At 34.7% G+C, this 15936-nt stretch overlaps 1 protein-coding gene across 2 annotated transcripts in view; it reads right to left on the bottom strand.

Annotated features, from left to right (window-relative positions):
• The window catches only part of LOC108393510 (multidrug resistance-associated protein 1-like), a 76984-nt gene that overhangs the window by 37226 nt on the left and 23822 nt on the right, over positions 1–15936 (bottom strand). For both annotated transcript variants that reach the window (XM_073231824.1, XM_073231825.1), the window contains 7 exons: positions 13828–14082; positions 11578–11643; positions 9185–9322; positions 7644–7790; positions 5768–5852; positions 5609–5675; positions 5116–5242 (listed from right to left, as the gene is read on the bottom strand). In XM_073231824.1, coding sequence (XP_073087925.1) covers positions 5116–5242; positions 5609–5675; positions 5768–5852; positions 7644–7790; positions 9185–9322; positions 11578–11643; positions 13828–14082 — 885 coding nt within the window. The remainder of the gene's footprint in view (positions 1–5115; positions 5243–5608; positions 5676–5767; positions 5853–7643; positions 7791–9184; positions 9323–11577; positions 11644–13827; positions 14083–15936) is intronic.

Here is a 15936-nt window from a genome sequence, read left to right as displayed (position 1 = left end):
AATGCTTACACATGCCAATTGAACCAGGCCCCAAGCTCCACAAGGATAGAGGCTCCTTTTATTTGGGACTTTGCCCTATACATCTCATCATCTGGCTGTTAACTTGTATCCTGTAGGTAAAATTGCAGTATTTCCAGAATCTCTCACCTGGCCTTAGTGCAACTCCATATCAATAGGTGTTTCCAAGGGGTGGAGAAAAGTAGTCCATCTCCATATCATTAGGAATTTCCAACGGGTAGAGAGAAGTAGTTCATCTCCCTATCAATAGGTAATTACAAAGGCCAGTAGGGAATATCTGGACCAGAGAGGTTGGATGGGGTCTCTTCTGCAGCTGGGTTGCAAGAGACATGGGAAAGAAGTGGACTGCTTGGAAGAAATAAATGGGTTTTTCCCACTTTATTTCTTCCTTTGACTGATTTTGGTTTCAAAGATATTTGCCCCAGCATTTCCCCCCAGGAGTTACAATCCCTTACAGTATCATTTACTAAACTGGTAAATGGAAGTGTTTTCCCGAGTTCTGTGAGCCACTCAAGGAAATTATCAAACCTGAGTGGGAGGTCATTGAAACCTCAAATCTGTAGCTGGTTGGTCAGAAGCACAGGTAACAGCCTGGGGCTTGTGACTGGGTCTGGAGTCAGGGTGTGGAGGTCAGTCTTGTAGGGTGCACCCTTAACCTCTGGAATCTGGTGCCGTCTCCCTGCAGATAGCATCAGAATTGAGTTTTCAGATGCCCTGCTGGTGGTCGAGAATTGCTTGGTGTCATGTTTGGGAAGACCCCCTCCACACCACATGCATTGGAACTGGGTCCAGGAACCCAAAAGGAGTTGTGGAACCCAGGGATTAATTCTTGTAGGAGGAAGAGGAAGGATTGGAAAGAGGGAGAAGTCACACGGTGATCCAAATCCGACAAGGCTTTGGCCAACCCTCCATGAGCTAGAAGAGTATTACCCTTCAAAGTTGTTCCATGTTAGGCTGAACTGGCCTGGCCTTTAAGAGAGGACTCAGCCAGGCCTCTCAGCAGCTGAGGCCAACCCTTCAGGGGTCTGCTGACTTGCCTTTGTACTCTCATAGCTGGGTGACAAGTCCTTCCTAGAAGGGCAGCACATCGCTGTGTCTTCTACATACTCAGTGCTCCTAAATTTGTTCTTTGATGATTTTATATCTTGAAATGATTCCTGAATATATGAAAGTCTGCTATATAAAATGTCCTCTTAACTAGCCCTTCTTTTCTTGTAAAGGGTCCACAGTATTTGAACTAGAGACTTATCATTCAATCTGCCCCATGGACTCTACCTAAACATTGATTTTGGAGTATTTATTTGGACTACTGCACACTCTATAACAATACCAAACATTTAAAAATACTTTCTGATCTATATGTAATTATTGGCCTTTTGATTTCTATCAACTACTTTAAGGATCAAAAGATTAAGTTTTAATTCTTCTTTGTTGAGTGTGTGAGACATAGAATGGCTTTGGATCCAAAACAATATAATTCTGATCTGACTTGATCTTGAACACAAAAGTAATTGCTCTTGAATTGACTTGCCTAGTGAATAACCTTTGATTAGAATAGCATATTAAATCAGACCTTGGGTGATAGAGATATTGAACACTTGCTACATATTAGACAAGATAAGGGGGAACAGAGGACAACACAGGAGAAAAGACTGAAGAACAGAAAAAAATGTCATATAATATAAAACAGAAACTGACCACTATTGTGAGGTATGGGTTCCATGTAATGATATAACAGGAGCTGAAAAAGAGTTAATCAATTTCCACAGAGAGAAAAATTTTTCCTTTCATTTTTATGATTCTTTGCCTCTCACATACAATTGAAAATGTGTTTTTGCTTCATTTCATTTTTAATAATGAAACTACAATAGAAGTTATGCTAATGCAAAAAAGGTCTCTAGATCTCCTATGTTTCACCAAAGATAATTGAAAACTGAATACTCTGCATGAATGGAGCCTGGTGTGAGTCTTCTGACACTGGGAATAGGGAGTTTGAACATTGTGATGGTATGCCACAAAAAGTGCTCATGTGAAACCTTGAGAAACAGGAAGATGTATACCGAGGCACTTTGTAGACTAAACGTTAAGTTTGCCATGTTGTTATTATGATTACTAGTACTAGAGAAAATTAGGATGACATTTACAAATTTAGGGTTTAAATGTTTTGGGAAATAATTCACAGTATGATACCTCAAATTCTGCCACTGACCTAGACCAATGGGCTTGGACATTGTGGATAAAGTGGCCAGTTACATGGACAGAAAATATCCTCCTTCTTTGACGATTCTAGCTAAATATAAACATAGGGTGTCCTCTCTGCTTTTACAATTAGAAATGGAATCGGTATGTTTTTTTTCATCACCATGAGCACTTTCTTAGTCACAAACCGTCAAAGGTATCAGAAATAATCTTTAAATCTTACCATGAGCACCTCAATGATCATGAGGAAGACAATAATAACCATAAAAATTCATAGGGAGCTGTGACTCTGTGCCAAGAACTAGGCTAGGTCTCTGCACATTATTTTATTTAATCTGCTCCTTAGCCTTTTATGCTTAGTATCATTTATGCATTAAGTGGAACCAAGAATTGATGCTGTTTTTATCTAGATCAATACCTAATTATTTTTCAAGATCAAATAAAAGGCTACTACTCTCTGATTATTTTTCTAACTCTTCAAAGCAGAATTTGTTATTTTTATACTTTGATTCTTTTTTTATATCTAATTTAAACATTTGTTATGGTTGATCTTAGTATCTCCCTCACTATCCTATGAACTCTGTGAAAAGAGGTCAATATCATATTCGTATTTGTTTCCTTGGCACTAATTGCAAGGTACTAATTGATTGGTGAAAATAGCTGAAGGAACTAAATGAAAATAAAATCAATATGACAATCACTATATTTTTAAAGGATAGTCACTGGCCTAGGAAAAGTTATAGTCATCTTGAACTATAGACAAATGGCTGATGGCAATCATTATGAAGAGCATAGGGCTACAAAGATAATATACTTCAGGTTAAAAAGTACTGGTGAGGTAGGTAGAGCAGGGACATGGGACAAGCATCAAGATTAATTTTTCCTGCCTATGATGAAAAGGTGAGAAGATATAAATAGTATAGTAAGTACAGGAGGGATACCATCTTAAGGCTAAGATTTCCATTTTAAAAATCAGGGAGTTAGGAGGTAATATTCCTAACATTCTTTATAATAATTAGCCAACAACTGACCCTATCTTAAGGTAGGGCAAGTTAAATAGTATGTTTCTACTGCTTGAGGATAACCACTATCTTGGAGAATACCAGGATCAATAAATTCCTTGTGTTAAGTTTATCTTATAGACTATCTAGAGGACTGACTATGGATAATGATGTAATGTCTTCTCCAGAGACAGACATCATGAGACCACATGTTGAGCCTATGCCCCCTCACCCTTTGCCCCATTCTTGAAATCCTTAAAAGACACAAATCCTAAACTTTAAGCAAGCCTCCTCTCTGAGGTTGCCAGCACTCCCCTTTCTTCAGTATGTACTTTGCCATAAATAAAGATGTCTTCTTGCTCACTTAACTGTGTTTTGTCTCTGTGTTCTTTCAAGCCTCTTGGGAGGTTAATAAGAGACCCCTTTCCCAGTGGTACGCCTCTTTGTTACTTTGCTATTTCATTCAATATTCTAAAACTAAGCACACGTCTTCACTCTTTCTATCCTACTTCAGACAAGTAGGAGAGGGTTACTAAGATCTCTGCTTTGGGCATGCAAGTTCCTGTCACCTGGGTGACTTGGATATGACTGCAGCTGGACAATCATGCTCTTTAGTATTAAATCAGACCTTGCCCAAAAGTCTCCTTTCTGTGCCTTTGGGAAGTTCTCAGAACATAATCTCATTCCATCCAGTGCTCTGTGGTTCCTCCAAATCCTGGGGTGGCAGGGGTTTAGTTCTTACACAGTGCAGATTCAAGTGGATGCTGGATGCCGGGTGACCCTCAGCTGGCAAGGGATTTGCTCTATGCAAAGCAGGAGTTCAATGAAATTCCCCTGCCTCCCTCTCTGCACCCTGCACACCTGCTGCCATTCACTACCCTTGCTTTAATGAATTCCTTCCTCACCCATACTTGTACGGCCCACGCGAGAATTCTTTATTCAGACTCCAGAACCCTCCCCCATCCAGACTGAGGTTTCACCTAGTGCAGAGGGACAGACCTCCCCAGATGCAGCTGCCTGACAATCGTGGCATTTATAAAGTGCAATCCTATCATCAGAAGAAGTCCTAGAAATCATACTTGACCCTAAACTAAGTAATAGTAATCCTGACAGAGAAAAGAATAAATTAAAAAATTATCATTAAAGAACTGGAATCAGGAAAGATATGAAGAAAAATAGAAGGAGTTGGAGCTCATTTTTCTTGGAACAACTGAAGAAATTGGTCTCAGAACTGTAGAGCTTCTCCATCTTGTCAGAAGTAGGAGGGATTAGACCACTATTTTACTTAAAAGTTAGGTCTAAAGAATAACTTGTTAGCTAGACTAGTGCTTCGGAAAGAAACAGCTGATTAAGAAAGATCTTGTTCAAGTCCTATTTCTATTGACCTTGAAGAATAGAACAAATGGCTGAAAGGAGATTTCTCCATTGTCCAAAAGCTAAAATTTAAGTGTCAGCTGTAAATATTGTTATTTTTCTAAAGTTTTTCTAGGTCAAAGGTCCTACCCATGACCATTTATAAAACTCCTTAGAAATGAAATGGCTGTAATTAAATAGGGAACATTGCAATGAATATTAATTAGAAACCTAATCCAATTAAAGTATAAATTACATTCATTTCTCTATAACTGGTTGCAATTCAGTTAGTATCACCAAACAATTACCATAAGCATTCATAAATGATTTGCTGAAGTATTTGGAGGACAGAATGTTGTTACTAATCCATCCATAGCTAATCAATTTCTGTGGAAATTGAAATGTTTGTTACAAACTAGAAATGCCCATTAAATGCCCACTTGCATCCTCAATTCAGTTTGATAAACTCTTATTGACATTAATGATGTGTTGGCTGTAGCCTATTATACTAGGAGATGTGGGAGGAATGTATCATTTGCTTTACCTTTCTTTGAACTACTCCTGTAAGTTTCTCCATCTCCCCCAGAATGGCAGAAAGCACAGACGATTTTCCAGACCCAATTTGCCCTACAATAGCCACCAAAGCTCCTTCTGGAATCTTTATGTTCAAGCTGCAGGGTAAGAAAGGGAGAGATGATGTAGGAAGTTCTTATTACAGTTGATTCTATCATCCTAGACAATTTACAGCACTGAGCACCATTCTTAACATTGCTGCTATTCACATGATGATACATTATTCTACAAACACCCGACCTTCCAAATGCAAATGAATGCTGCAGAGGAAATTAATAGAAAAAAGTGTTAGAAATCAAAAAAATAAAAAATGGTAAGTACAGTGAGAAGCTTAAGAAAAGTCTGGTAAATTTCAATATATTCATCTTCTGCTTTAAAAACTCTAAGAAATAAAACTATGCAATATTATAGAATTCAATGCTAAAAAAATCCTTGCTTCTAATTTTCTCCAAACCATGACTTACTCTTTTAATACTGGAATCCCTGTTTTATCCCAGGAGAAGGAAGCATTTGTAAAACAAACGGCATGATCTGGGAAGAAAAATAAGTACAATGAAGCATTTTAGAACCAGTTATCTTCAACCCAAAAGTCAAATAAACATTGAATTCAAAGAACTGCTAACCTCCTGTGTAGTTTATTTCAATATTTTGAGGAAGAAGCTCCTCACTGTTGAGAAAATCTTCCAAACGACCCAATGATATTCTTGTCTAGAAAAATAAATGCAGATGGAATTTATTTGGAGTTTAAGTAGAATCTAAACTAAAAAGCATTTACTGTGATTTATAGCATGATTACATTTTTTCATGCAAATTCAAGATACTGAGATGAATCTTCAGCTAGTACAGTTTGTCTCCATGTTTATAAATAAATTAATACCTAAAGATAAGGAAAGTTGCAAAAATCAAGATAAAAACAAATGTCCAATCTGCAGGAAGTCATGAGACTAAGAAACAAAAATTCCTCAATGCTCTAATAAAGCCATAATAACTCAGTAATTTATAATTATAAAAAGATTCATTTTTAAAAGCAACTTCAGGATTATTGAATGAATTCTGCTTCTGAGTATATTTAAAATAGTAGTTTTGGCAATAGCTACTATAAATAGCTATAAAATGTTTAGCTACAATAGGATAAATAAAATCATTTTTTTCCATTGAAACTGACTTCCATGAATCTCTAGTATATTTTTATTCACTTTATGCTAGGAGACATCTATTTTTAATAGATAAGATGTAATTGGAAAGTTCAATATTTATATTTGTTGCAGAAACCTTTATTTGCCACTGGTAAAGTGGCTGGTCCTGGGGCGAAGAAAAAAAAAAAAGATGTAATTAGGCTGTGGTTTTGTTTACCAAGTGAGTCATATCAGTACGCAGGGCTAGCTGTTTTTAAACTGTTTTTCTTCTTCTTATTTCTTTGACAGTTGTTCTCTTTATTTATTTAGTGAAGGCAGTAACATAACACCAGGAGTTAGAGAACACTGAGATACCAGATCCTTAGCTAGATTCTAATCTCTAAAGCAGCACAAAACTGTTATTCTAAGAATGACATTTTCTTTAGATGTGTGCTATGAAATGAGTGTAAAAAGCACCCTATTGATACTATTACTATGCTCTCTGTTGGTGTTTATTAGTAAAATAATATGAAAAAAGTATGATGTAACAAAAATGGCTTGACTGGTGTTTACCATGTAATTGTGTTACTCTTTATTCAACTAATGTAAAATTTTAAAGACAAAGTTCTTAGATGAAAGAGCTGGTTCCAATAAGCAAAGGATCACTTTGTTTATGAACGCAGACTTAAGTTGAAGGATTTGATGTGGGACACCCAGACAACCCAAACCTGACATTCAAAAAATTTAATTGAGAACATTTCAGGGCAGAGGGAGCTATGAACTCACTTCTTTATAATCCCTGTGGTTTTAGCAGCCTTCTACTCATTATAGCATCGGAAGAGCCTGCAGCGACTGGAGATGACAATAAAGGCAGGCTGAACCAGAAACATCATACACGGTTTGTTGGCGGACTGATATTATCAATGCACTCACTTTTCTCCCTACTTTATTCATTCAGTGCAGATGAAATACTGCTAAACCCTGGGAAAACATTCAGATCCAGCTCTATAGGAAGCACATAGTTAAAAAATTTTCAACTAAAAACAGAAAATGAACCCTTGATTGCATAGTATCTCACACCAGTTTTTAAAAATCTAAATAGACTAACACTCAGCAAAAAAAAAAAACCCAGTATCTTATATTGAAATAATTAAAAGTCTCTCTGATCAAAGAAAAAAAAAATGCACAGTCAAGGAAGACATGTTTCCTTCCATTCTATAATGTTCTCTATTACTCATTAATTCAGGGAGATTAATTTTAAAAGCAGTACAAACAACCTCAAAAAGTAAAATAAAATAAAGAAAGAAAAAGACAAAGAAATAGAAATGCAAAGCCATAGATTTCAATTCAGGAATGTGTTGGTTAAAGAATACTTTGGATATACCTGGACCACAGTGGAAATCACTGTTGGTAAATCAAACAGAGGAAGCCTTAAAATATTAAACAAAGACACAGATGTGAACACTTTAGTGGCTGTTAAAATGTTTCCATCATCCAGTAAGAAATAGATGCCAAATGTTGCCAAGGACACCTAAAAAGAGAGAAATGTTATTTTCTTAAATCATTCAATACTAACATTATGAGTCACAAAAAGTGAGTAACAAACTAATATTCAACTTTATGAGTTACAAAAATTGGAGAAGAAAATTGTAATAACCTTTCTTGTTGTTTACTGAAATTCAGTACTAATGCTGAAGAATATAAAATATATGTTTAGTACAGATCATACAATTGTGTACATTAGACAATGATCCTTGAGATCATATGGGCCAGGTCCCTTTTTTAAGACATTGTATATTCTACTAGAGTTGTTATTCCCATTTAAAGTTCATCTTTTCTTCAAGAAGGGATTTTACATAAACTTATTTTCCAGTGGTGTGTGCATTCTGACTCACATGTAATATTTATACTTTCCTTGTGCCATAAAATTAATTGAACAAAGTATGAATAAATCATGACTGATAAGATTTTATGTTTACCCCTACAGGTTCCATTTAAGAAAGGTAGAAAAGTTCACTTATGCATGAGACTGTATTGATTATTTATCATGCACATAGGAGTGTCTTAAGCAAATGTTTCTTGGAATTTTTTACCAAAGTATTTTAAATATAAATATCACTTTCACTTTCCTAATACCCACGTTTAAATTAAAAAAGCAATATAGTTTAAATTATCAGCAAGGAAGACATATGGAACTTCCCCTGGTCCTATCACTACCAGGAGCGGTAGTTTTGATTAAAGCTGCTGCTTCAGTTACATGTGGTTGGTCACCTTTGGCTCTCACCCACTGCTTCATGCTTAAAAGCAATTTATACTCTAGTTTAAGTAGCGTGGGTTCCCAGTGCTTAAATGATGTGATAGAAAGAGAATGACCTCAGTACATATCAATTCACCTCCAAATACTAATTCTGTAACTTTGAGGATGCTTCCAAACTACTATGGACCTCTACTTCCTCTGTGAAATGAGAAAAGTAATGCTTTATTATTGCAAGAAAAAAGGCAATGTCTATACTGTCTGGCATACCATAAGAAACACTCAGTAAATGTTACTTCCCTTCCCAACTCTATATAGTAGGGAGTACCTTTGGGTCTTGCTTAAAAGGGATTAATCATACAAATAAAGAATCTTAGAGATGAAATGAAACTGAAATTCAGGTCATATTTTTTTAAGACTAAGAAGGCATTATGTTCAATCTCTGAGAAATTTACAATAAAATACAATTTTATTAAATATAAAAAATATGGACCAAAGAGAATGAACATAACATTTTCCCCTTTAAAATTTTCATTCTCTAATCTACGTAAGTTAATGACTGCATTCCTTGAAAATGTTTAGTCATATATGGAAATTAAATTCCAGGTAATTTGAGGTGAATCTACAAATCAAATTTGAAAATTGGAACAGCATATATTGTACACACTCACCAAGAATGGAATGCAAGTTAATGTCAGCATAGAAAATACAGCAAGATATCCAGCTGATTTTTGAAATTCCAATTCCTGTTCTCGAATTTCTATAATCTTCTTTTTGTAGGAGGGTTCCCACGCATAAAGTTTGAGGATCTGTAAAAGTCAGTTAAAAAAAAAAGGTGGTACACTCATAAAGTAAATTACTCCTATTGTCTACCATGTCAAAATATTTCACTCAATTATGGTTCTTTTGAGGTGAGCGGGTGGCAAGAAGAAATCATCTCCTCAGCCTTATGTCCCTCTTCCCCACCAACAGCTTTTTCTTGAGCCAGACTTTGGCAACACCCCAACTCTCAACATAAGCTCCATAGCACTTTCTGTCTAGCTCCATCCTGTTTCTCTTCCTGCCAGTCCAATTCTCACTCCTGTCCACTCCCCATCTCTTAACAGTTAAGCTCCTATCCCTGGCCTCCTAATTCTTAAAGACTGATGGCATGGGACTTCAAGCCATTTTCTGAAAAGTGACTGGTGCTCTAAGATTGTAAACTATTTTCTGAGACTGAATACATTGAGAAGTAGGATCGGAAAGTGGTGCTCACCACATGCATTTTAGAGTGAGAGAAACCTACATTCAGATTCTAGCTTTATCTCTTTGTGACAATTCATTTTAGGTGTCAGTTTGCTTAAGTTGATGGTGCCCACTTGTTTGATCAAATACCAGATACTGTAAAGGTATTCCTTAGATGTGACTGATATTTAAATCAGTAGACTTTGAGTAAAGCTGATTATTCTCCATAATATGGATGGTCCTCACCCAATCAGTTAAAAGCCTTAAAAGACTGAGGTGTCTCTCTCTCTCCCTCCCCAACCCACCTCCCCCACCACACACATACACACACACACACACTTATTGGTTCTGTTTCTCTGGAGAACCCTAACAATTTCTCACTGGCTTTGTAAACTTAGACGTGACACTTTAACGACTAGAAGACTTTGTTTCCTTATTTGTAAAATGAGGATGAGAGATCTTTTTCTTGGGGTTTATAAGAATTATATGGGGAAACAGATATAAAGTGATAAATACAGTGTGTGACACACAGAAAATGTTCACTAAATGGTAGCTACTATCATTATCAGAGAGAACCTTAATGGCACCTGTTATCAGACCCCAAGGTTGCTGGCCGCCCACACCTTTAAACAATCTTCATTGACTGCTACTTGGACCTCTACCAATATTGTAGTGTATTCGCTGCTGGGACTGCTATTTCAAATCTTTGACTTTGCTCAGATCAGGAGGGAATGTTCTTTTATTTAAATCTACATTTCCCTGGTCCTTCTGATAATAGCAATTTCTTTCTATGAATATCAATATTTAAAACCTATAAATATACACTGCTATACTTTTATGGATGCAGAGGCTTTCAGTTAATTCACTAAGATGTAAAATGCATTTGGATCATATTATTTTGGGGATGTGTGGCCTTATTAAACAATCTGGATTAAATTTCAGAACTATTGAAAGCTACCCTTAATTTCAGAAAAATAAGTAGATATCAGTTTCTTTTCCAGGTATCTTTAATCTAACAATGATTTTCACTTCAGTAAGTTATAATTTTGTGATTGTTTTACACTGCACAATGCAGCAATTTATTGAATCCAAGGTGAATCAAATGTGGACATATAATGGGTATATCCTGTATATATATATATATATATATATATATATATATATATATATAATGATAAATACACCAGACAGAGAGCATTTCTTATGCAGTTGTCAATGCCAGAAGGAAATTCCATGTAGGCTTTGCAAATATTGCTCTTCAGAAAAATCTGGTGAGGTATAATCTAGGGACAATAGGATTTGAAATCACATACAGAAACACATATATGTAAGTTCATGAGGTTTCACTCATTTTATCACAGACAAAATATTAGTGGCATCGGCAGGGGTAGTTAGTTTCCCTAGGGAACAAATAATTTGCAACATGACTTTTGTAGAACAGCATTTGTATGATCATTTCTACCCATATAAAAGAACCTGATTGACATCTCAACCCTTCAACCCTTCTTCAAAAAAACCTGCCTTCACCCTGATGACAGTGTTATTATCACTCTTGCCTGCTTCCTTCCATCTCTTCTATCTAATCCCTTAAAACAAGTATTATTTTTGCTTTTTGGTATATTTGTGTTTAGCTGTTGAGAGAAATAAAATACCTGCATTTTATTTGACTTCATTTAAAGGTAATTTTAGCAATAGCAATTGCTATACATTTGAAATCTGAAGCAATCTTCCAACAATTATACATGTATAATTACTCTGATGTTGAGAATAGTAATAAATTCATTTATTGACTAACATTGCTATATTCTAATAGTAAAATAGCATATCCCTTTTATATTACCTTAATTCCATGTAAGATTTCATTGAGTAGTTTTATCTGTTTATCTTTGTTCTTTGTTTGGCTTTTCTATTTAATGGAAAGAAAATGAAAGCATATTTGATAAAAGTTGCTAATACTTTAACTTACATGGCCACAACTATTTAAAAAATAGTGTATTCCTTTTATTTTATATAATATTTAGTAGAAGTAAATAATCTTATAATATTCATATAACATTAATGTATTGATAATTTTAGAAAACAGCATAAAAAGATATTTAAAAATAAAAGTAGCTAGCAGGAGAATAAAAGGAGGGTTCATACTTTACAAAATAGTAGAAACTATATTTATTTAGACATAACTTGTTTAAAATTGAATTCTAACATCCATATTCTATTAAAATGGGATAAAATTCCCAAAGTCTATCATTATATATGTATATATATATAATATATTATATTTTATATATATATATATAATAACAGATATATATATATAATAGATACACATAAAATAGTAGAAGTATCACAGGAATAACAGTAAAGGTCTCTGTATTGCAAGTACATAATCTTGAGTGTTATTAGTCCTTTGGAAATTAGAGTGATTAAAATTTTTATTTTTCAAATAATGACCCTGCAAATATTAGGTAATATTGCATATTTATTCAAATCTTCAACATTTATATTATTTTTTACTTGGATATTACCTGGAAACTTGTAAGCGTCCCCCAGTAATACTACCACAATGATGTTATAAGCATTTATATTACCTAATAAAGTACACATTTACAAGTTAATAGCTGTAACATTGTTTTTAATGATTAAAGGTATATTTTCTGTTTGGTATATTTGTAAATACTGCAGTCTCCTTGAAGGTTTTAAGAATCCAGATTAAGGTCCCCCAAATCTATTTTCATTTTTAAAAATCTGACTTTAAATTATTTAAAATCCAGAATATTTCTTTAAAACTACTTTAAAAGTATTCATTATAATTATAACCTGTTATTCTAAATACTGGTATATTTAGTAATTCATAATTATATGTCATTTCTAGTTCTTATTTTTAAAGACTAGTCATCTGGTAGTTATTTGAAAAATACAAAAAAATATAAAGACAGTGTAAATTCTCATCACTTAAATGTATTAAAGTAATAAGTAAAAACTGGCCTCTACTTCCATCTAATTCTACTCTATAGGTAAGTATTCTAAAAAAACTGATGCTTTATCTCTAGATTATTTTTATGTTTATGCAAATACATTTATATCTATATCTATATATCTGCACTTGTTTATCTCTATCATACCCATGTACATAGGTAAAGTCACGTTTTAAAAAATAGATTAACATATATATATACATATGTGCTTAAATATACACACATATAAACATGTAAAAATCTGTATATATAATATACAAATAAACACATATACATCAGTTTTTTATTTATCCCCTAATTTTATGATTGACACATTTCCATGTCGGTACATAGATATTATTAATCTTTGATCCATTTAAAATAGTGTCATAAGCAATATATCTACATCTGTGTATGTTACTTTAGCATGTGAAACCATCTATCTCTCCCTTCACAGTGTGGTTTCCTCTATGCAGTGAACTATGTCTTGTTTCTCATTCCTACAGCATGACATATGTCAAAAAATATACTGACAGTAAGATGAATGATTGACTGTAAAGAAAGAATATAAAATTGATTCAGTTAAGCATTTGCTGCCCACTGCTGCATACAGTCACTCCTTGCTCACTGCAGCCCTCTAGCCTCCTCACCATTCTTCAGACAAACCAAGCTGCTCTACCTCAAGGCTGCACTCACATTCTTCCCTTCACTTGATATATCTTTTTCTCAGTCATCCACATGGATTGTTCCCTTACTCTGCTGATATATCATATACTTCCTGAGGACCCTCCTGCCCCTCTCTGTGAATGGCACTCTTTGTTACTTTGTCATCTTACCCTAACTTATTTTTCGTCATACACAAATTAATAGCGGGCATTATGTTGTGTATCTATTTACTTGCTTGATGCCCACCTCTTCCACTAGCCCAACTTGTCAGTTTTCCTCACTGCTGTACTTCCTATGCCTGACACAATGGCTGAAAAGCATAGATGCCCAATTGATACTGGGTTGAATGAATGATAAATCTGTATTAATTCCATATATATGTAGAATCAGCTAGATGGTTATTGTCAACTCAAGTAAGAAATCTCAGCTTCTGTTTGACACACATGTAACATGGGGCAGTCGTTTCTTACCTTCAGCTTTTTAACTCTATTTGCAACTAAAGCATTAACCGGTATCACAAATGCAAGGACAGCCACCCCTGCTAACACTGCGGGGCCCAGCTCCTGCCAGAGGAGCATTATGGCCATCAGGATTTGAAAAGGGGCTGACCAAAGGAGATTGAGGTTTGTCGTCAAATCCATGAGCTGCTGGGCATCAGCTAACATCAGGTTAATAATTTCCCCAGTTGAGAACTTTTTTCGAGAAACATTAGATAAAAGTAGGGCCTGGAAAAAGAGGATCAAAATATTTAGCATTCTATAGATCATAGGGCATCTCTCTAGTCAAACAATAGAAACTTTTAATACCAGTTTTTAATATATTTAGGAAATATACAAGATTACTTATATATTTCAATCATGTAATATGGATATGTTTTTAATGTTTTTAAATGAGAAAAATACCATTGTTGACCAAAGTGCAAGTGTTTGACTTTACTGTGTATCAGTAGAAAGCAACATCTGGATTCCCAAGCAAATATGCTCGCCAAGAACCCTCTACAACTTGTTCATTGCAAAGTTACAAAAGAAATTTTCTAGATTTCTAATATTGAAGCTCCCCTCTATTTGCTGGCACCCCTTTAAGGATTAACCATCTAAATTTTATCAATGCAAAGTACACAAATGAATCAGTGAATGCTGTGAACAGTATTATGAATACTAATGAATATAGTGAATCTAATGAATGGTGATGAATAGTGTTATGCTTCCAACTGTGGAAATTTAAAAATGGCACTGTCCCAATTCCCAAGGAGATTACAGTCTAGTTGTGAAGTCCATTCTACCTCCCCCATAGATGCCTCAAATACAGGATGATTGTAAAAACAGCTAAGAAGGGCCATGGGAATTAAGAGTGATAAGAATACTGGAAATGCTTCACAGAGAAGACAGAAATACATCTTTTCTTCCAAAGCTCAATTCTCATTTTCTCTCTGCATGCTATTTAATATTTGTATACTGAGTTCAATATTCCTAAATTTAGTTATTGAAAACTTCTTATAAGGTTGATCTTAGAGTTCACTTATTTAATTGCCCACCCATTTAAAATTCCCAGTGAAATGCATGAATGACTATAAACATAGTGGGAAATTGGTGTTTGCCTGGAAAACCAGGCAAAGTTCTATTCATATGCCAGAGATTTTAAGAAATTTTGACCACAAGGACTTCAATAAAGACAAGATTGAAAGCTATGACTAAGAAGAATATATGGGATACAGGAGGCAGTCAAAATCTCTTTATTCAATAAATGAATAATACAAACCCAAAGGAAATGCCCATCTGGAAAACAAGGTAAGGCTGTCAGTGAAACTCTTCTAACACTCCCTGTTTAAAGCAGAAGGACTTAGTGTAAGGGAAAGACCATGGGACCTGCCAGAGGGACTGCATAGCCCTGGAAGGCTCACAGGGTGCCAGAATCCCCCAAAGCTCTATGGCTACTGCAGTGTTCAATGCTCATTTACGTTTCTGCACAGTAAATTGGAAACATTTTTGCTACTGACTAGTAAGGGGGACAGTCATACTGACAGTAAAACAGAATGACTACTACTGCCACAAGAGAAAAAAGGAAAAACATACTAGTTACTGAAATAGTTAAGCTTCCAGCTGCATCTTCTTCAAATCTGGCTCTGCAGTCTCCCCCTAATAAGTTACTCATCACCTAATGCGGCCAAGTGTAATAATGGAATCCCAAGAACTGCAATTCTCATTTCATTAAGTCTATAACATTTTTTAAGAGAGGTCTATTGATCTTTAATAGAATCCACCAGCAACTTATAATTATAAAAATATAAACTATTTTATCCCACACCTCTAGAAGGAAAAGATAATAATATTTAGTATTTATGAAAACACTAAAGTCAAGTAGTTCAGAGTAACTAAATTATCCAAGGAATCAAATAAATGTCCTCCTACTGGAAAAAAGATATCACAAAAACATGAAAAAATATGTGAATATCTCTTTATAATCTTGCTTGATGGCTACCAGACTATGTGAAAGAACATTATATCCTTCAAAAATAAATAAGAATAGGAGATATTCTGAAATTGAGAACACAACAATTTTTTTAAAAATGCAGTGGAGGC

This window comes from Manis javanica, chromosome 3, assembly GCF_040802235.1.
Source record: "Manis javanica isolate MJ-LG chromosome 3, MJ_LKY, whole genome shotgun sequence".
In the NCBI taxonomy this organism is placed as follows: Eukaryota; Metazoa; Chordata; class Mammalia; order Pholidota; family Manidae; genus Manis; species Manis javanica.
The sequence above is the reverse complement of the archived record's forward strand: the minus strand, read 5'-3'. Positions and strand labels throughout refer to the sequence as shown.